Raw genomic sequence first — 24,509 nt, forward strand, 5'->3', positions numbered from 1 at the left:
ATATACCTCTGCTGTTTTCAATCAGGATCTCAGCAATCACTGCCTCATTGCCTGCATCCGCTATGGGTCCGCGGTCAAACGAGCACCCCTCATCACTGTCAAACGCTCCCTAAAACAGTTCTGCGAGCAGGCCTTTCTATCGACCTGGCCCGGGTATCCTGGAAGGATATTGACCTCATCCCGTCAGTCGAGGATACCTGGTCTTTCTTTAAATGTAATTTCCTCACCATTATAAATAACCATGCCCCTTTCAAAAAATGATGAACTAAGATCAGATACAGCCCTTGGTTCACTCCAGACCTGACTGCCCTCGACCAGCACAAAAACATCCTGTGGCGGACTGCACTAGCATAGAATAGTCCCCGCGAAATGCAACTTTTCAGGGATGTCAGGAATTAATACACGCAGTCAGTCAGGAAAGCAAAGACCAGCTTTTTCAAACAGAAATTTGCATCCGGTAGCTCTAACTCCAAAAAGTTGTGGGACACTGTAAAGTCCATGGAGAATAAGAGCACCTCCTCCCAGCTGGCCAGTGCACTGAGGCTAGGTAACACTGTCACCACCGATAAATCCACGATAATTGAGAATTTAAATAAGCATTTCTCTACGGCTGGCCATGCTTTCCTCCTGGCTACCCCAACACCGGCCAAAATTATTCGCCGCCATTTTTGCAACCCCTATTACCAGTATGTTCAACCTCTCTTTCGTATCGTCCGAGATCCCCAAAGATTGGAAAGCTGCTGTGGTCATCCCCCTCTTCAAAGTGCGTGACACTCTAGACCCAAACTGTTACAGCCCTATATCCCTCCTGCCCTGCCTTTCTAAAGTCTTTGAAAGCCAAGTTAATAAACAGATCACTGACCATTTCGAATCCCACTGTACCTTCTCCGCTGTGCAATCCGGTTTCCGAGCTGGTCACGGGTGCACATCAGCCACGCTCAAGGTACTAAACAATATAACCGCCATCGACAAAAGACAGTACTGTGCAGCCATCTTCATCGACCTGGCCAAGGCTTTCGACTCTGTCAATCACCGTATTCTTATCGGCAGACTCAACAGCCTTTGTTTCTCAAATGACTGCCTCGCCAGGTTCACCAACTACTTCTCAGACAGAGTTCAGTGTGTCAAATCGGAGGGCCTGTTGTCCGGACCTCTGGCAGTCTCTATGGGAGTACCACAGGGTTCAATTCTCAGGCCGACTCTTTTCTCTGTATATATCAATGATGTCGCTCTTGCTGCTGGTGATTCCCTGATCCACCTCTACGCAGACGACACCATTCTGTATACATCTGGCCCTTCTTTGGACACTGTGTTAACTAACCTCCAAACAAGCTTCAATGCCATACAACACTCCTTCAGTGGCCTCCAACTGCTCTTAAACGCTAGTAAAACCAAATGCATGCTTTTCAACCGATCGCTGCCCGCACCCGCCCGCCCGACCAGCATCACTACTCTGGACGGTTCTGACTTAGAATATGTGGACAACTACGAATACCTAGGTGTCTGGTTAGACTGTAAACTCTCCTTCCAGACTCATTAAACATCTACAATCCAAAATTAAATCTAGAATCGGCTTCCTATTTCGCAACAAAGCCTCCTTCATTTACACCGCCAAACATACCCTCGTAAAACTGACTATCCTATCGATCCTCGACTTTGGCAATGTCATTTACAAAATAGCTTTCAATACTCTACTCAGCAAACTGGATGCAGTCTATCACAGTGCCATCTGTTTTGTCACCAAAGCCCCTTACGCCACCCACCACTGCGACCTGTATGCGCTAGTCGGCTTGCCCTTGCTACATATTCATCGCCAGACCCACTGGCTCCAGGTCATCTATAAGTCTATGCTAGGTAAAGCTCCGCCTTATCTCAGCTCACTGGTCACGATAACAACACCCACCCGTAGCATGCGCTCCAGCAGGTATATTTTACTGGTCATCCCTAAGGCCGCCTTTCCTTCCAGCTCTCTCCTGCCAATGATGGATAACGTCCTATCCAAGATGGCGTAGCAGTTCAGACGTCCTGTCGTGTCCCGTGTATATATATATATATTTACATATTTTTTCTTCACTTATCTTTTTACATTTTTTTTTATTCTAAATACTCAACCTCAAAGCACTCTCCTGCAACCCGCCTCATCAATTTAAAAAAAAAAGAAAGTATTATTTACCTCATCTGAATTCCACGACAGAAGCTAGCCAGAGGTTAGCCATTTTCACTGGCTAACGTTGAAGTTCAGCTAGCTACGGTTAGCTGTCCTCAGCTGTCCATTAGCTCGAAAAGCTATCGCCAGTTTTTGTACAGCGCGACTCAGACCAGAGCATATCGGACCTATTCTCTCTCCTTTCCTCGATTTCTACCGCAGGCTCTGGACATTTACACCTGGATCTTGCAGCTAACTAGCTGCTACCTGAGTGACTATTGGCAACGTCGGTCTCGGAATTAACACACACTATTACGGAGCTAGCTAGCTAGCCAGCTGAAGAATTCCGTCAGCCACTCGTGGGCTACTCCTGAGCTAGCCAGCTGAAGTGTCTCCTGGGCTACAACTCACCTATCCTGACCCGTTTTACTGCCGATGCGGAGCCCCATTGGGTCTTCACGACTGGATCACCGACGTTATCTGCCCGAGGGAGTTGTCCAACTGGCCCCTCCGTCGCGACGTAACCTGATCGCCCATCTGCGGCCAGCTAATCGTTAGCTGTCTTTTCGGCTGCGATCTGAATAGGTCTGTCGGACACTTTTCTTGGGCCACTATAACTAACTATTTTGCCAACTTGGACAGGTCCCCCCTTCCACACGGAACCCCACTAACCCACAGACGGAAACGCACGAGGCGGCTAAAAACAGACCTCCCTCCCATCTTCCACCAGCTTGCTACCTATGGCCCGGCTAGCTGTCTGATTCTCACTGGACCCTCTGATCACTCGGCTAAGCATGCCTCTCCTTAATGTCAATATGCCTTGTCCATTGCTGTTCTGGTTAGTGTTTATTGGCTTATTTCACTGTAGAGCCTCTAGCCCTGCTCATTATACCTTATCCAACCTCTCAGTTCCTCCACCCACACATGCTATGACATCTTCTGGTTTCAATGATATTTCTAGAGACAATATCTCTCTCATAATCACTAAATGCCTAGGTTTACCTCCTCTGTACTCACATCCCACCATACCTTTGTCTGTACATTATACCTTGAAGCTATTTTATCGCCCCCAGATACCTGCTCCTTTTTCTCTCTATTCTGGACGTCACAGACGACCAATTCTTATAGCTTTTAGCCGTACCCTCATACTTATCCTTCTCTGCTCCGCTGGGGATGTAGAGGTGAATCCAGGCCCTTCAGTGCCTGGCTCCACACCTACTCCCCAGGCGCTCTCTTTTGATGACTTCTGTAACCGTAATAGCCTTGGTTTCATGCATGTTAACATTAGAAGCCTCCTCCCTAAGTTTGTTTTATTCACTGCTTTAGCACACTCTGCCAACCCGGATGTCCTAGCTGTGTCTGAATCTTGGCTTAGGAAGTCCACCAAAAACTGTGAAATCTTCATCCCTAACTACAACGTTTTCAGACAAGATAGAACGACCAAAGGGGGCGGTGTTGCAATCTACTGCAGAGATAGCTTGCAGAGTTCTGTCCTGCTATCCAGGTCTGTACCCAAACAATTTGAACTTCTACTTTTAAAAATCCACCTCTCCAAAAACAAGTCTCTCACCGTTGCCGCCTGCTATAGACCCCCCTCGGCCCCTAGCTGTGCTCTGGACACCATATGTGAACTGATTGCCCCCCATCTATCTTCAGAGCTCGTGCTACTAGGCGACCTAAACTGGGACATGCTTAACACCCCAGCCATTCTACAATCCAAGCTTGATGCCCTCAATCTCACACAAATTATTAATGAACCCACCAGGTACAACCCCAAAGCCGCAAACACTGGCACCCTCATAGATATCATCCTAACCAATGTGCCCTCTAATTACACCTCTGCTGTTTTCAACCAAGATCTCAGCGATCACTGCCTCATTGCCTGCACCCGTAATGGGTCAGCGGTCAAACGACCTCCACTCATCACTGTCAAACGCTCCCTGAAACATTTCAACGAGCAAGCCTTTCTAATCGACCTGGCCCTGGTATCCTGGAAGGATATTGACCTCATCCCGTCAGTAGAGGATGCCTGGTTATTTTTTAAAAATGCCTTCCTCTCCATCTTAAATAAGCATGCCCCTTTCAAGAAATTTAGAACCAGGAACAGATATAGCCCTTGGTTCTCCCCAGACCTGACTGCCCTTAACCAACACAAAAATATCCTGTGGCGTTCTGCATTAGCATCGAACTGCCTCCGCGATATGCAACTTTTTAGGGAAGTTAGAAACCAATACACACAGGCAGTTAGAAACGCCAAGGCTAGCTTTTTCAAACAGAAATTTGCTTCGTGCAACTCCAACTCTAAAAAGTTCTGGGACATTGTAAAGTCCATGGAGAATAAGAACACCTCCTCCCAACTGCCCACTGCACTGAGGATAGGAAACTCTGTCACCACCGATAAGCCCACTATAATTGAGAATTTCAACAAGCATTTTTCTACGGCTGGCCATGCTTTCCACCTAACTACCCCTACTGCATTCAACAGCATTGCACCCCCCACAGCTACTCGCCCAAGCCTCCCCCATTTCTCCTTCTCCCAAATCCATTCAGCTGATGTTCTGAAAGAGCTGCAAAATCTGGACCCCTACAAATCAGCTGGGCTTGACAATCTGGACCCTTTCTTTCTAAAATTATCTGCCGAAATTATTGCAACCCCTATTACTAGCCTGTTCAACCTCTCTTTCGTGTCGTCTGAGATTCCCATAGATTGGAAAGCAGCTGCTGTCATCCCCCTCTTCAAAGGAGGTGACACTCTTGACCCAAGTTGCTACAGACCTATATCCATCCTACCCTGCCTTTCTAAGGTCTTCGAAAGCCAAGTCAACAAACAGATTACCAACTATTTTGAATCCCACCGCACCCTCTCCGCTATGCAATCTGGTTTCAGAGCTGGTCATGGGTGCACCTCAGCCACGCTCAAGGTCCTAAACGACATCGTAACCGCCATCGATAAGAAACATTACTGTGCTGCCGTATTCATTGACCTGGCCAAAGCTTTTGACTCTGTTAATCACCACATCCTCATCGGCAGACTTAGTAGCCTTGGTTTCTCAAACGATTGCGTCGCCTGGTTCACCAACTACTTCTCTGACAGAGTTCAGTGTGTCAAATCGGAGGGCCTACTGTCTGGACCTCTGGCAGTTGAACCACAGGGTTCAATTCTTGGGCCAACTCTTTTCTCTGTATACATAAATGATGTCGCTCTTGCTGCTGGTGAATCTCTGATCCACCTCTACGCAGACGACACCATTCTGTATACTTCTGGCCCTTCTTTGGACACTGTGTTAACAACCCTCCAGACGAGCTTCAATGCCATTCAACTCTCCTTCCGTGGTCTCCAACTGCTCCTAAACACAAGTAAAACTAAATGCATGCTCTTCAACCGATCGCTGCCTGCACCTGCCCGCCCATCCAGCATAACTTCTCTGGACGTTTCTAACTTAGAATTTGTGGACAACTACAAATACCTAGGTGTCTGGTTAGACTGTAAACTCTCCTTCCAGACTCACATCAATCATCTCCAATCCAAAGTGAAATCTAGAATTGGCTTCCTATTTCGCAACAAAGCATCCTTCACTCATGCTGCCAAACATACCCTCGTAAAACTGACCATCCTACCAATCCTCGACTTCGGCGATGTCATTTACAAAATAGCCTCCAATACCCTACTCAACAAGCTGGATGCAGTCTATCACAGTGCCATCCGTTTTGTCACCAAAGCCCCATATACAACCCACCACTGCGACCTGTATGCTCTCGTTGGCTGGCCTTCACTTCATCATCGTCGCCAAACACATTGGCTCCAGGTCATCTACAAGACCCTGCTAGGTAAAGTCCCCCCTTATCTCCGCTCACTGGTCACCATAGCAGCACCCACCTGTAGCACGCGCTCCAGCAGGTATATCTCTCTGGTCACCCCTAAAGCCAACTCCTCCTTTGGTCGTCTCTCCTTCCAGTTCTCAGCTGCCAATGATTGGAACGAACTACAAAAATCTCTAAAACTGGAAACACTTATCTCCCTCACTAGCTTTAAGCACCAGCTGTCAGAGCAGCTCACAGATCTCTGCACCTGTACATAGCCCATCTTTAATTGAGCCCAAACTACTACCTTTTCCCCTACTGTATTTATTTATTTTATTTATTTTGCTCCTTTGCACCATATTATTTATATTTTAACTTTTAACTTTCTTCAAACTACAAATCTACCATTCCAGTGTTTTTTCTTGCCATACTTTATTTACTTTGCCACCATGGCATTTTTTTGCCTTTACCTCCATTATCTCACATCATTTGCTCACATTGTATATAGTCTTATTTTTTTCTACTGCATCATTGATTGTATGTTGTTTTACTCCATGTGTAACTCTGTGTTTTTGTATGTTGTCGAACTGCTTTGCTTTATCTTGGCCAGGTCGCAATTGTAAATGAGAACTTGTTCTCAACTTGCCTACCTGGTTAAATAAAGGTGAAAAAAAATGACTGGAACGATTTGCAAAAATCGCTGAAGCTGGAGACTTATATTTCCCTCACTAACTTTAAACATCAGCTATCTGAGCAGCTAACTGATCACTGCAGCTGTACATAGCACATCTGTAAATAGCCCACCCAACTACCTACCTCATCCCCATATTGTTTTTATTTACTTTTCTGCACACCAGTATTTCTACATGCACATCATCATCTGCTCATCTATCACTCCAGTGTTAATTTGCTAAATTGTAATTACTCCGCCACTATGGCCTATTTATTGCCTTACCTCCTCATGTCATTTGCGCAAACTGTATATAGACTTTCTTTTTTTCTATTGTGTTATTGACTGTACGCTTGTTTATTTCATGTGTAACTCTGTGTTGTTGTTTGTGTCGCACTGCTTTGCTTTATTTTGGCCAGGTCGCAGTTGTAAATGAGAGCTTGTTCTCAACTAGCCTACCTGGTTAATTAAATAAAGGTGAAATTATTATTTATTTATTTTTAACTCAAACTACATGTCACAAAAGCTCTATAATACATACTCAGTAACATGTGTCAAGGTCATCTGGCCATCTCCTACAAATAATTATACAGTGGGCAAAATTTCAAAAAACACTGCCGAGTTGCCATAGGCGGAGTGTACTGTATAAAGCTGCAGGGAGCTCCTTAGAGAAGTGAGAGTGATTGACTCAGGCTAGAGAATCTACAGTAGATACTGAAGGGCTTCTGCTGCACAGCTTAATTACAGCTACACAATAAGATGAAAGGGAATGAGACATTTTGGTATCCCAGATGGCCTTTAAAAGGAAAGAGAAAAAAAGTCCTGCACACAGACTTTTAACAGCATAGTCTGCTGGGACATGACTTAGTAATAATTCCAAGACCAGTCAGGCCTCCCTGTAGAATCTTAATGGAGAGCTAAGGGCAGCAGCCAAGTTCGGAGGGAGAGATATTCTAGTCAAACTTAACCCATAAGAGTCTAAGCCAGCGGAGGATGGTTCTACTAAGCTACACAGAATTGTTTTAAGAAGGTCATACCAAGGATCACTTTGCTATTTGGTTTCGAATTTTAAGACCCCTTGAAGTATCCCAAAAAATACCCCAAAAGAATTGATGAAAAATATTTTTGGCCTTACTGCTATTAGCCAATACAAACGCATTAAATAACAGATTCACTACTTGGAACAACAGATAGTCCCCCCCAAAATAATCTAAAGGAAGTTTGTTCTGAAGTGTCTGTCCTATATCTGCTAGATATAAGAAAGATCAGGAAACATATTTGTATTTAACCTCTTTTTTTTAACCTTCAGATGAGTCTTTTGAGGCCTGTAGGCGTCCTAGAGCAAAGAATCTGCATGTACACTACCGTTCAAAAGTTTGGGGTCACTAAGAAATGTCCTTGTTTTTGAAAGAAAAGCTAATTTTTTATGCATTAAAATAACATATAATTGACCAGAAATACAGTATAGACATTGTTAATGTTGTAAATGACTATTGTAGATAGAAACAGCTGATTTTTTATGGAATATCTACATAAGCGTTCGGAGGTCCATTATCAGCAACCATCACTCCTTTGTTCCAATGGCACATTGTGTTAGCTAATCCAAGTTTATAATTTGAAAAGGCTAATTGATCATTAGAAAACCTTTTTGCAATTATGTCAGCACAGCTGAAAACTGTTGTACTGATTTAAAGAAGCAATACAACTGGCCTTCTTTAGACTAGTTGAGTATCTGGAGCATCAGCATTTGTGGGTTCGATTACAGGCTCAAAATGGCCAGAAACAAAGACCTTTTTTCTAACACTCATCAGTCTATTCTTGTTTTGAGAAATGATGGCTATTCCATACGAGAAATTGCCAAGAAACTTAAGATCTTGTACAATGCTGTGTACCACTCTCTCCACAGAAAGGGGAAAACTGGCTCTAACCAGAATAGAAAGATGAGTGGGAGGCCCCGGTGCACAACTGAGCAAGAGGACAAGTACATTAGAGTGTCTAGTTTGAGAAACAGACACCTCACAAGTCCTCAACTTGCAGCTTTATTAAATAGTACCCGCAAAACACCAGTCTCAACGTCAACAGTGAAGAGGCGACTCCAGGATGCTGGCCAGTTTTCAGCTGTGCTGACATAATTGCAAAAGGGTTTTCTAATGATCAATTAGCCTTTTAAAATGATACACTTGGATTAGCTAACACAACGTGCCATTGGAACACAGGAGTGATGGTTGCTGATAATGGGCCTCTGTACTCCTATGTAGATATTCCATTTTTAAAAAATCTGCAGTTTCCAGCAACAAAAGTAATTTACAACATTGACAATGTCTACTGTACACTGTATTTCTGATCAATTTGATGTTATTTTAATGGACAAAGAATGTGCTTTTCTTTCAAAAACAAGGACATTTCTAAGTGACCCCAAACTTTTGAACGGTAGTGTACATGTTCGTGAGAGTCCCACCTTTCCACCTTTTCCATATTAGTGTGTAGCCCAAACTGTTTGGAAGCTACAGATAGAAGGCAGAAGGGCTGTACCAACTTCAGACAAGTCCCAAGACGCTTGTGGGGGTCGTAGAGCAAAATAACAATAGTTTTATAGTCCAAACCGTTCGGACGCTACTGACGATTTTATGGGGAAAAAATGATTTTCAGGATGCCTAACGGTCTGACAAACACTGCTCTAGCGCTGTCACCTTTCACCGCAGATGCGCAAGTGTGACATCGGCGGATGCGGTGGATTTAGACGCAACAAAACAGATATCGCTTAAACGTTATGGGGATGTTTTATTATGCTAATTCATTTTCCATGGAGGCACGGACATCAACTCCAGAGGTTTAAATAGACCGCCAATGCAATGCATGATTGTTACTCGCATCTAATTGGTGCCTTCTCAGCTGTTCCCTTTCTGAACTGGTTTCACTTTATTAGTATGACTAATGCTGCATACAAGAATATACTTTTTTCTGGTAAATTCCATGTGCTGTCCGAGTGGACAGAGGGTATGTGAAACCCTGTTTGAGCACAGTGCATTTAATCCAAATTCAAATAGGTTGTTTGTACTTGCTGTGATATCAAGTAATACTTGCAATATAGCCTAGGCTTGTGTATTATACTGATGCAGTGGTCACTTTCATGGGAGAGAAACATACCAGTCTGTGTGCAGATCGTCGATGACCAGTAGAATCTTGGGCTTCCGTATGACAGGTTTGGCGGGTGCTGCTGCGGCAGCTTCTGCCACCGCCGCTGAAGCCTTGGCTGCTGCTGCGGCGTTCTGTGCCAACTGGGCGGTCTTCACCACGCTGGAGAAGGAGCTGAGGAAACCCCCGGGGGTCGGGGCCGAGCCTGAAGCCGGGGCCTGTGGTGGCAGGCTGGGGGGCGTTCGCCTCTCAGTGGCTGGGGAGGCGGGATTGGAGGTGGAGGAGGGCGGGGTGGGGCGAGGCCCACTCTGCAGGTCCATCATGTAGCCGTTGGGGAGGTTGGCCACAAAGCTGCTGTCGGACAGACGCCTGCGTAGGTAGTTCATGGTGACTGGTGGGTCGATCGGTCAGGCCAGCTGGACTAGGGGTAGACAGTGAGATCCGAGAGAGAGACAAAGGAAGGGAGAGATAATAATAATAATGATACATTTGTAACAATAATAACAATCATTTGTGTTCCCTCTGGCACAATACAACACTCAAATGTTATATGCTACTGTAAATGTGAAAACCAACACTTCTCATATAAAAATGCATTTGGAACAGAAGGAGTATGGAGCAGTAGGCAGCATCATTGGTGCAGCATTGATGTCAGCTTAGCTCTCATAGGAACACACTGGGCTATAAAACGCAGCCAGCCAGCCACCAATCATTCATGAAGAAGGAAAGTAGGATTGCGCAACCCTGTTGGAACCACAATGGCAGCCTCAGAAACATACATATAGATGAGCAATTGCCTTAGGCACAGGAGGCGGCAGGCTGAGGGAGGCAGGCGGGATTCACATTCACAAACCTAGTCAAACACACCTAATGCATTTTGAATCTGAATCGAAACAATGGCTTTGCATTTTGAACAGAGGTATTACTAATAGGCTCATGTTAAGGGGGTATTCTAGGAGGGATGGACTTGAGGGCCTTTATACAAGCCTACTAGGAGTCACTCAATCACCTCATGGTTTTTAAATCTATCCATCGACTATCTGCATATTAAACAGTTGGTACAGTACTAGTATACGGAGCAGCCTCATGTCAGGAAGGATGTAGGGATGGGGATTCACAATTCAAACCTGGTTAAGGGAGACTGTAGCTGCCTTAATGCATTTTGAGTCTAACCATCAAAGTGCTAACAATCTGCTTTGCATACAGAGCGGAGGTAGTGTGATACTGGGCTTGATCCAGAAGAACATCACTCAGATCAGCTGCACTGACTAAGAGGACAATGTAGAGGCGTGCTGATTAGAGTGAAAGCTTGAGTTATGACACTTTGAATAAGCCTCATGAATATATTCATCTATACTGAAAGAAGGGGGCTGGGTAGGGGAGATAAGGCATTTTATGGGATGGGTTTGCTGACTATCAGAATCTGATTGATACAGAATTGGATTGTGTGGGTGATAAAGAAGAGTGAGGATTGCGGGAAAAGGATATGACAAGGCACTGTGAGAAATCAAAACATCCATTTTATAAAAAGGCACTAGCTTACACCACAGACAGCCTACCGGACTGCATGGCACTCTCAGGGGCATAAAATACATTACAAAGAATTTAATATGAAATGTTCAATGGCAACTTGCCTGCACACGACATGTAGAATATGTTGCTATAGCTGCAGTAGCAGAATACTATAGAGAACATGGCCCTCAAAGGACATATGTTTGTTCATTTTTCAAACTGTGTCAAAGAACATGTTTAGCTCGGCATTAATGCCATTGACTTTGCAGGGACTTAAAGGAAAATACTGAATACAATTAATACTGAAGCAAATATGGGCATTGAAAGTTAACATTAGGCAATTGCTTGTAAAGTGTTAACAACACAGAGATTACTCAGGGAGCTGTCCACTCTTTGTGGTGCTGAAACAGTTAGAGCCTTCCTTAGAGATCCATCAATCGCCACTAAAGGCAGGGGGAAAGCCCTATCTTTACGCCACTACTGGTGCATTCCCCCACTTTCTCACCAGCCTTAAACCAGCCTTAAAGCAGCTTTCCTCTCATCCCTCTGCACATATAGTGTCGGATGCTATTAAAGCCTTAGGGGCAAACCCTTTCTCTATTTTAAAGACAACAGAGACAGTTTCAACAAGTCCCTGCGGGAAGTGAGGCTTATAAAATCTGCCCCCCGTCACTCCCAACCTGATGAGTCGACATTAGCAATAAGGGGTTATCAGTAAGAGTGGAGAGGGGAAAGGAGAGGGGGCACACATTTAGAGGTCCCGAGTCTTGCCCTACCAAAAATCTAATAATCAACCCCCCAGGGCTCCAACTGATCCCCTATCTCTTAGCCTCTTAGCTGTCTCTGAAAACGACAAATAGAGCCTTGACTGGTACTGCACCAAGGCAGGCAGCAACGGCTTGCATTGCGCTAGGGAAGGCAGTAACGGTAGTCTCTCCCCTGTAATTAATGGATACAGCAGGATAATGCTAGACTAAGGCGATGTTAAAGAGCGTGGTGGGACTGTGTTGATGCATGGTGACGATAATAGGGTTGCCGGCACCAGGGTCAGGCGAAGGGCAGACCAAGAGGACGTCGGGCCATGGGTAAAGGGGGTGCCAGGGGTGGATTAGAAACTCTGTGACCTTTTGAGAGAGTATCATAGAAGAATGACGTGTAGCACTGCTGAAGAGGAATGGTGCCCTCATACCCTCAGCCCAATATATCGGTGATTATCACGATGACTCACAGAAATAACCCCGAGGTGTTCTGGCAGAGTTTGTATGTGAAGGGATGTGGATATGTAACTGCTAACTGAACCTAGAAAAGCCCATCGTCTTGCTTTCAAGTGTGTGGTAGAGAATATTTTCCATATTAAAGTACATGCAGTGAGCAGAGGGAGCTTGAGTGTCTCCATTCCGCCGTGCATTTAGGATGTTAGCAGCATTACAGAGTATGTATTATTCATGGCGGTTGATGTGTCTGAGGTCAGGGAATTTTTTTCATGTATTTTCTATTTCTTTTTAAACTTTATTTAACTAGGCAAGTCAGTTAAGAACAAAGTCTTATTTACAATGGCGGCCTACCTCGGCCAAACCCGGACGACGCTGGGCCAATTGTACGCCGCCCTATGGGACTCCTAATCACGGCCGGATGTGATACAGGCTGGATATGGAGAGTTACATAGGGTCATTACTTAAATGAAGGGAAATCAAGATGGTGAGTAGGAATACAGCTGACTGGGACTTGAAAGAGCCTAAGCACTGAGGATAACAGTTGTATGGGAATTGCATTGCCTGTAACAATATATGTGAAAAATACCATTAATAATACCAGAGCCGCCTCCTCTACTGGAGGATGCGCTGGATGATAAGGTTCTGGGTAATTCACCAGAGCCGCCATAGACACTGGTTACCCTCCCTACCTTCCCTTTTTGTTTTTTTGTTTTGTTTTTAGTTGCATTCGGAGTCTGCACCTTTGGGGGGGGATACTGTCACTTTCTGACCATGGTAAGCTGTTATTTTCTATGGTAGAGTTTTTGTATTTCTATGTTGGTTTGTTTGGGATGATCTCCAATTAGAGGCAACTGGTTCTCGTTGTCTCTAATTGGAGATCATACTTAAGTAGGGGTTATTCTTCCTGGGTTTTGTGGGTGATTATTTTTCAGTAGTGTTTGTTTCTCCTCTGCGTCACGGTTTGTTTTGTCTATTCAGTTTATTTATGTATTGCAAAGTTTCACAGATTAAATAAAATGTGGAACTACAAACACACTGCACCTTGGTCCTCTCCTTTTGACAGCCGTGACATAATAGCTCATCCTACTTTTTTTTTTAAATACACGTGCGCATCTCATACCTGACCCACACGTAGTACACTATTCTGGTCCCCTAGTACTTAGTGATATAACTGACACGGCAGTCGCTTAGCAACCACTTCCCTTTTTACTACTAGTCTAAAAGAAACTTGGCACAGTATCAGATGAGTGTGATGACATACAGTATGTGTGAGTCATCGCGATACATCAACCACATGGCATGCTATACGGTTACCAACGAACGGTCGGCTCTGTTTTATTCTCACTAGTGCCACAAATGTTATAATCAAATCTCTATATCTATACAGACTGCTGTCACATACCACATGAACATCTTCTCAACTAATAACCTTACCTCCTCATCATTAGTAACCATGAAAATAAGGAAACAGAGGAGGATACAGTGCATTCGGGAAAGTATTCAGACCCTTTGAGTTTTTACGCATTTTGTTACGTTACAGCCTTCTTCTAAAATGTATTAAATAAAACATTTCCTCATAAATCTACACACAATACCCCATAATGACAAAGCGAAAACAGTTTTTTTTTATTCTTGCTACTGTATTTAAAAAAAGAATGCCTTATATAAATAAGTATTCAGATCATTTGCTATGAGACTCAAAATTGAGCTCAGGTGCATCCTGTTTCCATTGATCATTCTTGAGATGTTTCTGCAACTTGATTGGAGTCCACCTGTGGTAAATTCAAATGATTGGACATGTTCTGGAAAGGCACACACTTGTCTATATAAGGTCCCACAGTTTACAGTGTATGTCAGAGCAAAAACCATGCCATGAGGTCGAAGGAATTTTCCATAGATCTCCGAGACAGGATTGTGTCGAAGCACAGATCTGGGGAAGGGTACCAAAACATTTCTGCAGCATTGAAGGTCCCCAAGAACACAGTGGCCTCAATAATTCTTAAATGGAAGAAGTTTGGAACCACCAAGACTCTTCCTAAAGCTGGCCGCCCAGCCAAACTGAAGAAGGGCCTTGGTCAGGGAGGGGACTAAGAACCCGATGGTCACGCTGACAGAGCTCCAGAGTTCCTCTGTGGAGATTGGAGAACCTTCCAGAACGACAACCATCTCTGCAGCACTCCACCAATCAGGGCTTTGTGGTAGAGTGGCCAGAAGGAAGCCAAGCCCGCTTGGAGTTTGCCAAAAGGCACCTAAAAGACTCTGGTTATGGGGTACCCTCCTGAATGCACTGTACCTTTGTTATGATACCGACATTTGAATGAACAATTACAGTATCTTCGCTAGCGGAATCAAATCTTGACATTCATAAATGGGAGGCAACGTGCAAGAACTCGAGGAATCTGTTATTTTTAAGTCCACTCCACCGCTACGTCATCGTTGTTAAACAGTTGGGAAAATGGCAGAGAAAGGCAAGCGACAGCAGCTAAGTCCTGTATGGCAATAATTTGAGAAGTGAAATGAAGTGAAATGAAGTGAGAAAATAGTGAAATGCAAACTTTGAGGTGGAATTGAGGTACAGTAACGGAAGTACAGGTGCAATGCTTAACCATCTGAAAGGGACCCAAACCGTTGCTGCAGCGCAGCTACATTGTGAATTCAAGTTGAATTTTATGCATTTTTCTTATAGTTTAAAGGGCATTTTAAACGTTAAGAAAATGTTTACATTCGTCACATCCCTAGTCCACAGATGCTGAGACGCGATAGATCAGCGTCCCATTTTGACATAGCTACGCGCCTTGGAGACCACCGTGTCCAAAATTCCTAACCGACGCGGCGTCGTGTACGCGTCCTCTATTCATTTGAATGTGTTGACAGTTGGAGAAATTGCTTGAGCAGTGCTGAGAATTCAAAAAGTTTGAAAGCCAACAGTCCAATATTCTAGAACCCTGCTGTGCATACAAGTTTTGACTATGATAGATGCTTTAGGCCTTGATGGTAATGGATAAAATCATTAACAGCGTAATATTCCCTGCTCGATTTCTGAAGGTCTTATCCATGAGGTGTTTTTACACAGCATGTTTGGGCCGGGCTGGGCCTTTCTCTGCATGCAGCCTTGGCTTGGCAGCAATGAGGCACTAGCTCTACAAGACACGAGGGTCACTGCAACTGAGAAGCATTGAGGGAGTTTGATTTAGTGCACCGGGCTATGGCCCATGATGTAAACTTGCAAAAACAGTGAGGGAGGAGTGCCCTTCTCAAATTGAACACTAATCCACTCGGCCATGTTGTCAACAGCTCAGCATGATGCATTGTTCAGAAACATACAATATCTCACTGGGAAGGCTGATAAAGCCTTTTTATCAAAAGCAATCACTTTTGCATCTGAAAACACAGAAGAGTCGTTCCATTTCATTTCAGCAAGCCATGACACCCATCATCTCAGATTGTTCTGAAATTGTTTCTGTAGCTAGAAACAGATAAGATAAGCATTCCTGCAAGATTATTTTGCTGAAACTCAATTTGAACTCAAATTGGCGGCTTGGAGTATTATTTAATCATACTATGTGATGTATTCTCAGTGAATTTGGTGACATTTTTTTCCCCTGCTCAGACAAATTATCCATGGAAGTTGCTTGCACCCCCATACATTTTGCTGGTGTCTTGTGTTTATTAAATTGACCCTTTGCAACTTTGGGTAGAAAACCAATAGCTTTAGCTCATGATGAAAATAAATGGTGTGGTCATCCTTACAATTCAAGCCAGTCCTCCATGAAAGCAATTCAAACACACACAAACTGTCCTTCACTTAATCTTAATCTGTTTCTGTTCTTCAGATAAAACAATATCATGTTCTTTAATAGAAAAACAACAAAATGGGATGTTCTAAGTCCACAACAATCCATAAACCATCAGGAGACCCATGTTGAGGTCTTTTTGGGTGTAGTTACCCTTTAATTCAACTGTGCACCAGCAATAGACAGTTGTTTGGTTAGCAGTGCTTTTATAGAGCTCATCTGATTGCAGAGTGTGCAAAACAAATGGCCACTGGATTTATGCAAATAATCATGATATCATTCTGCCAGGTAGGCATAGGCTACTTTGTAGTTAACATTTAATTTAAAAGGTTTTTGAGAAAAACTTTTCTGGTAGAGATGGAAAGGCTATCATTAGCATCATTGCTAACGACTACACCAAGTGCAGACATACAGTGCACCGCACACACACAGACAAGTGCATTCCTGTGCCCTTTCAGTAAGTTGCAGGAAAATATGAATCACTGATGCATGTTGTTCATGTCTTATGATTAACTTGGGCAAATGAATGAATTTTCTAATAAGTCCAATAAAAAAAAGATTGTTGAATTCCATTTTAATGTCTGGATTCTATGAGTCCGTCTGCGTTCGCTGCTACGCAGATTTTATAGGGCCCTATGTATAGTGTTTGGGGTATTGGGTTGGGTTTAATAATTAATGTCACTAATCATTTAATCTAATCAATACAAATCAATATCATAGATATTTTCTAATAATTTCATTGAAAAACATGCGAATGCTATGTAATGGTTTACGCAATGGTATTAATTTATTAGGACTGTCAAAACATTTGAGTCACAAGCACCTTTTTCCATCAAATTTTTGGGCTTGTAGGAAAAGTGAGAATTGCACCGTAGGGATAACACTCTTAGACATCTGCTATTTGTTGGACTATTCGGGAACAGTTGTGTTAAAGCATTAGGTTGTTAAGAGAAGGACAAACTGAATTGCTTTCATGGAGGACTGGTTTGACTTTTTCATCATGAGCAAAAGCTATTGGTTTTCTACCCAAAGTTGCATAAAAAAAGTGTGATCCATTTAATAAACTCAAGAAAACTAAAAAATGTATTAAAGGGTGTGGTAGTAACAGAAGAAATAGCAGCATCTAGTCGGCAAAACCTAGTACCTTCACACTAATTTATGGGGGGAAATGCAAGCGACTTCAATAGCTAATTTCTCTGAAAAGGGGAAAACCCCATCACCAAATTCACTGAGAATACATTACATAGTGTGAATAAACAATACTCCAAGCCACACCGTCACACTACTTGTTAAACACAGAGAACTGGCCTTTGGGGTGGGCTTGGTGTGGGATTTGAGAGGTCTGTGGGTGGCTTTTAAACATGTATTTGTATTTCTCAAATAAATCATTACTAAAAAGAGGTTTGGTCCAAATCGGATGTTGGGCACAACATTTAATGAATATTACATGAATGTTTTAAATGTAAATAGCCAATTTTGATACTATCAATTAGCTTAATTTGTCAGAGTTCAAATAATCTTTCAACAATATACTGTTTCAGGAATGCTTATCTTATCGGTTTCAGGTAGCCTAGTGGTTAGAGCGATGGGCCAGTAACCAAAAGGTTGGTGGATCGAATCCCAGAGCTGACAAAGTAAAAATCTGTCATTCTGTCTCGGAACAAGGCAGTTAACCCACTGTTCGTAGGCCATCATTGTCAATAAGAATTTGTTCTTAACTGACTTCCCTACTTAAATAAATAACTACAGAAACTATTTCAGAACCATCTGAAATGGTGGGTGTTGAAATCCTCTTGTGCTTTTTGAGGTGGAACAACATTACTCATTACTCCACGTGCTTAACCTACATCACTTAGCCGTCAGCCAAAACGGGCCCCTGGCTCACGCCCGGGAGGCAGCCTGCTTCCAAACCAAACGCAATCAACACTAACCTGATTCACCCAGGGCAGGCCCAGGGCAGGCCCAGGGCATTATTCGAATCACCTCCCAGCCACAGATGGTGGCGACCTTAGATGGCCTATCAGCATGCCACTACAGTGCCAGGGCTACACAACCAAGGGCACAAACCGCTTAGCCAATCCCTCACCACTTCATCATAAGCAACCAGTCCTGCAGAGTTAGGAGGCAGAAGAGGATAAATATATTTTTAAACCCAAATCCACATCAACAGTTATCTCCTTGACTAAAGGCTTTTCCATTGGTTTTTCATGGACTGGGATTTCAGTGTGTGTATAAAATACAGCTGAGGCATAGAAATGGATGACGTCATTAACAGCTTAATATTCCTTGCTCTGTGTCTTCTGTCTTATCCATGACGTGTTTGCACAGCATGTTTTGGAACGGGCTGGATTGGGCCTTTCCATGTATGCAGCCTTGGCCTGGCAGCAGTGAATGAGGCAGTGGCTCAGCAGGACAAGAGGGTCAATCAGAGGCATGTCATTTTCATCACCTCTCAGCCACAAAGACATGACAGGTGTGAAACTCAGATTGCCTCTCACTGCAGATGGCCCATCAGTCTGCCACTATGGTGCCGGGGCGAGTACCCAACAGGTTTGGCTTATTCTATTATCATTTGCAACAAGGACTATGCATCAGCATTTCTATGTTTACTGCATAAACTGCTAAATTGAGCAAATATCCAGATCAGCTAATGAAACATTAACAGCTTTTCATTAGACTGAACAAACAGAGAACACTCCCAGCTATCTCAAGGCCAGATCATGTCTTCCGGTTGAGATCATCAAGAATCCCAGATCATCAGAGCCTAAAGCAAGATTCACTAGTACTGTATATGTGTTACATAGTCAATTATTTCAATGGAACATTTTGGATTCTTAGACTGACTAAAGAATCAAGGGTGAACACTGGCAGAGAGGATATAGCACTTGCATAACGTTGAGTTAAACCAGCAATGACAGCATCTCCAGACATCTATAAAACTGGCATGGATAGGATTCCATCGATAAAAGATATATGCATGGTCATACAGCCTTCAGTAGCCTAATAGACATACTGTATGATGGCTTGATGATAAACAAACTCGTTTCCTATCAACTTGAACGGCGGAAGAACAAAAAACAGGAACAGTGGCATTTTCAACAAGTGCGTTCACTCGCTCTGCATAAAATAGCATCATTTTGGAATACACAACTGTTGTATAAAAAATGCCAAATTCCAAGTATGTTGATGCAGAGGGTTGGGATTCACTAAATACAAACAAAACTGACAAAACTGACTATTAGGAACGCAGGTGCGCGTGACAATGGATTCCTAGCTGCATGCGGGAATTCCCTTTTCACCCCAAACCAATCAATAAATCAGAAGATATTCATGAACAGATCATTGCCGCACATCATCACCGACCACCCCATGTAGCAAGCAAACAGCCCTGACTGCAACGCGCTAATTAGCCTGCGCAAATGAATATAATCAACGGCTGTAATACGCGAATGTGCTCGAAATAACCGTTTCGTTTGTATGTTGAATAGTCAGCTGAGAGCGGTGGACCGAGAATGACTTGGCGATAACAAAAAATAAATAATACATGCACACAGACACACTGAATTGCGGGCGGCATCAATATGTCAGTCAACATTTTCATTCATTTTTCTGTCATGTTTTACCTGGGTATCTGGTATCACAAAGTGTTTGGATGATGCTCCCCTTGCGCTCGTGTCACAATCCTCAGCAGCTCGCGCTTCAGCATCAGCATCCACCAGTCTCCTGTATCCCACAATGCTGCATGCTGGGAGCTGTAAAATGCATCCATTCCTGAGATCCCCTTCTTACCTCATTGGTCGATTCGTTTGTGGTATTTAATAGCGTCCCTCATATTTTCTTTGAGTTGTGGAATATAAATATTTAATATTTCAAGGATGTGGCAGCATTGAATTTTCAGTTCAGACAAATGCAATGCTGAGAGACAGACTCCAGACAGGTGTTTTATGGCTACTGATTTCCAAGGAAGCCCTCTTTCCTTGAAAGCACACACACACACACACACACCACATCAAATATTTATATTCATTTGGAATCATATGTCTTGTGTAGACTTAATCATTATTTGGATTCTTGGGACACCAATGTATTTTGGCCTATCCAGAGTCAGACCACATTCTCTTTATGGCAAGTATTCATTCAATTACCTTTGCAAAATGATACCCTCCACAATTATAAGAATCTTGTTTACTGTCTCAATGCTCCCTATCCCATACACTCTTAGACAAAAAAAGATTTCCAAAATGGATCTGTAGCTGTTCCTGTAGGATAACCTTTTTTGGTTCCAGGTAGAACTCTTTTTGGTTCCATCCAACTCTCTGTGGAAAGGGTTATACATGGAACGCAAAACGGTTCTACCTGGAAGCAAAAGAGGTTCTACAAAAGGATTATCCTATGGGGACAGCCAAAGAACCCTTTTTGGTTCTAGATAGCACCTTTTTTCTAAGCGTGTAGGGACAGAAAAACTGTCACATAAGAGTACAATTTACCACTAGCCCCATGATGGGAACTTTGAATGACCATTCCAGGTTTGAATGAGTCAAAGCTCTAACTCTCAAACTTAATGCCCTTGCTCAGTGCTGTGTAACAAATTTACATTTTACATTTTAGTCATTTAGCAGACGCTCTTATCCAGTGTGACTTACAGTAGTGAACGCATACATTTCATATTTTTTTTCCCGTACTGGTCCCCCGTGGGAATCGAACCCACAACCCTGGTGTTGCAAACACCATGCTCTACCAACTGAGCCACACGGGACTAAATAACACAGGATGCGAATTCATGATTTTTACTATAAACATTTACATTTTTCATTTGTATTGGGAAACACCTCTTCTGGTAGGCTATATGAAACGAGGTTGCCTCATATTGGAAACTTTCCAGGGTGACTGGATCGGAAACCTTTAATTAATTCAAACAAAGCAGACTGGATGAATTAAAGCCTCAATCTTTCATTGTTTCTAGGTTAATTAGAATTTAGTGAGAAGTTCCGGTCTTGCTCATCCTTCCAGGGAAAAACACAGTACATTCACAGATGCTGACTCCCATTGATTCCCTCTAGTAAAGATCATTGTGACTATAAGCAGACTAATTTACTTCAGGCTTAATACACATATCAATTGCTTGTTGGGTTGATAACAGAGGGATTAGAATGTAACTAGTAAACATTCAGAGATTCAATGTCAATTGTGTTTGAAATTCATAGCAAGTCAGTAGTTTCAAGATCACAGTATTAGTACACTTGCAAGATGCACCGTGTGACTTAACGGCTTGAGCCTGGGGGTGTCATTTCATTGTGAGTGAGCTTTCAGAAGTTCAATGACAATAAAACACTAAATTGATTCAGAATATTTCAAATGCAACAACTATTTGATTTTATACCCAGACTGCAACATTGGAACATCTGCCAAGATCAGCTTTGGATTTCAAAGAGCTTTTGACACCCAGCCCACTGAAATGTTACACATCAATCAATAGTAGACCTCTGGCAGGGGAGACTCTTGAATGAGCATATTAGTTTAAATGATTCACTGCAGAGAGAAACAGACATAACTTGCTATATGCTTTTTGCTCTTCTTTTTGGATGTCATATTTAGGAGTCTCTCTACAGTATATTCAATAGTTGAATGTTTTAGCACCTTGTACATTCCAGTATTGAGTCAAAGTGCGTATGACGGCTAGCCCTGACGCAGAAAATAATGTGTGTTGCACAGTGTCCAATGATTATAATCAACAATGCCATTCCACGTTTAATTCAGCAGACACCTAACGATATCATGAGAAATTACAGTGGATCCTCATAGGAAAGTGTCATCCATTCCATAGACCTTAATCACAAAGACACCTGACATTTTATTTGATTGAATGATTCTCTCTCCCGCTCTCCCTCCCTTTCGCTGTCCCTCAATCCCTCTCTCTCTCTCGTCTCTTCTATGGTCTGTCGGCTGCTCTAAAATGGTTCCTCACCAACGTCCTGCTGTAAGTGTGTCAGAGAGATGAGAGCAGCATCATGGGCCAAGGAGAGAGAGGAAGGAAGAGTCATTTCATGAATATCTCATATCAACTCAGGAAAACCACACTCTACCACACTTACAGACTCATGCTGATATTGAGAAGTGCCCCGTGGCCAGCTCCATGTGAACCACAGCGTTCTCCTATCTGCCCGGCAGCTGTAGCCGTCTCAGGGCCCAGTGGCTGCCAATTTAAATGGTCCAGACAGGAAGTGGATGTTAGGGCTGGTTAAGGTCAATGGCTGTTTACTGTCGTATGATGGATGGGCTGATCTTAGCCTACAGGGCACAGCTGTGTTTTTCTACAGGACAGCTCTATTTAGCTGTTCTGCAAATGGATGATGAGGTTGGGCATGGTATAAGGTTTGCGGAGTGTCATCCATGCAAGCTGATGAAATTTGTTTTGCCTAGAACGAGGCCTTGCACTGCAGTATGACTTTTGTGACGTATTAAATTATATAATTTACAGGGTCTGATGGAGACCTCAGGTGGCTGAGTTAGATAAACATAAAACTGGTTTGTCACTGGGGACCTAAACAGAATTCAATGATGTCATGTAAGGTCACAGATGACCTCACAGCACAAGAATTCACATCACACAGTCAAACCACTGTACCATACATACTGTACACAGGGGAAGGGATCGTCTGGACCACTTACATACTGTACACAGGGGAAGGGACCGTCTGGACCCCTTTCTAAAGCAATTTATCTCACAGATATGCTTGGGTGGGGTCAATATATGGGGAAGAACAATGACACCTGACTGATTTGCAGCACTAAATGGAAAGAGCTCATTTCAGAGGGAGGGCTGCAACATTGATTTCTTCCTGCCCAATCTCATTTGATGAAGAGGTCCAGGCGGAACACTGCCGGCGCCATTTGTATCTCATTTGCTCAGAGCAAGTCTGAGTCACTGGGTGGAGATACACTGTGATGGTCACAGAGGAGGAAGCCCTCCGGAGAGGAAGGAGGGATCCATGGGAGGATGAGAGAGATGTTCACTGTGTTCAACCGGATCAGCCTGAGGAAAGAGCTGTTCATAATCACTGATCTCCAAATCACCTTGCATCAATATTGAGAGAGAGAGAGATAGAGAGACACAGAGGGTGTAAGAGAAGGCAGTAGAAAGAAAAGCAGAACACTAACTGTACAAACTGATTAGAAAGCAGGCTGTTTAAGAATATATTTTAAAATGTAGGAAAATGATAGTCTAGTTAAGCCTACAATGACAGTGAAGGAGTAAGGTTGTTTCAGTTGGCAGAGTGAACAGCATTTTGTTACAGTTAAAAGTGATAGAAGTACATTAACCTGTAAGTGAATTGGATTCTATAAGGCAAAACTAAGCTGAAATTGGGTCTGTGCTGCTACTCCCTAGTGGTGATGATAATGCAGCAAAAAGAGGGGACAGTTTTTTCAAATTGCCACTAGGGGAAAGCGAACACCAAATACTGTACATGTCAAAAGCATCTCATTTTAGGCAGAGATGAACTAGGCAATGTTGACTAGGCACATTGCAACAACAAAATAAATAGGGAGTGGAAACTATTTAAGATGCAGTTGTTACTTTATATTAGAAGTTCAATTACAGCAGTAGGTTGATGGGTACAAATAGTATCATACAATTGAATAGGTTCTCTTTTGCATTGGTCCAGACACATTTTAGTATCTTTACAGACAAGATTATACAAATATTTCCATAGAATCTGAAATCATGAAATCTATGTGCAGTCTTATGATTAAAACATGTATTACTTGTGATAATAGCTTATATGGCTTAGAAATCATTTCATACAGAAAGTTTTTTAAAAATGAAATACTTGGTTCTTAGTGGTGAAATACTGCTTTTGGTCGTTGGAGTCTCCTGAGTGGTTGTCATATCTCTTTGGCACTAAAGAAGGCATCGTCATAATCTCTGGTATGACATCCGGGTAGGCATTGCCAGGGATGCTGTTGGCATGGTTACCCTAAGAACAGGTGCTGTAGACCATGACTTTCTGGCTGATGTCATCGAGCAGCTGGCGTGCCGTTTTCTCCAGCCCGGCCAGCTGACCTGCCTTGGCCTCCAGAGTACGCTGGTTGGCTGCATACGACCTCTCCAACTCTGCAAACACACAGTGATGTCATTAGAGAGAGAGAGTGTGTGTGTGTGTGTGCGCACGCATGTGCCTGTGTGAGCGTGAATGTGCATGCATGCGTGAACGTGCGCTTGCATGCTTGTGTCGTGT

The 24,509-nt window shown here is 43.1% G+C and overlaps 2 protein-coding genes across 2 annotated transcripts in view; both read right to left on the reverse strand.

Moving 5' to 3' along the window:
* LOC115180577 (synapsin-3-like) overlaps positions 1 to 20,047 on the reverse strand; it is a 139,092-nt gene extending 119,045 nt beyond the window's left edge. The window contains exons 1-2 of the mRNA XM_029742765.1: positions 19,896 to 20,047; positions 9,765 to 10,173 (exon numbers count right to left, since the gene is read on the reverse strand). Coding sequence (XP_029598625.1) covers positions 9,765 to 10,138 — 374 coding nt within the window. The 5' untranslated portion in view covers positions 10,139 to 10,173; positions 19,896 to 20,047. The remainder of the gene's footprint in view (positions 1 to 9,764; positions 10,174 to 19,895) is intronic.
* A 3,782-nt stretch (positions 20,048 to 23,829) lies between these two features.
* The window catches only part of LOC115180075 (laminin subunit beta-1), a 61,722-nt gene continuing 61,042 nt past the window's right edge, over positions 23,830 to 24,509 (reverse strand). The window contains exon 34 of the mRNA XM_029741973.1: positions 23,830 to 24,385. Coding sequence (XP_029597833.1) covers positions 24,249 to 24,385 — 137 coding nt within the window. The 3' untranslated portion in view covers positions 23,830 to 24,248. The remainder of the gene's footprint in view (positions 24,386 to 24,509) is intronic.

This window comes from Salmo trutta, chromosome 40 (genome assembly GCF_901001165.1).
Source record: "Salmo trutta chromosome 40, fSalTru1.1, whole genome shotgun sequence".
Lineage (NCBI taxonomy): Eukaryota > Metazoa > Chordata > Actinopteri > Salmoniformes > Salmonidae > Salmo > Salmo trutta.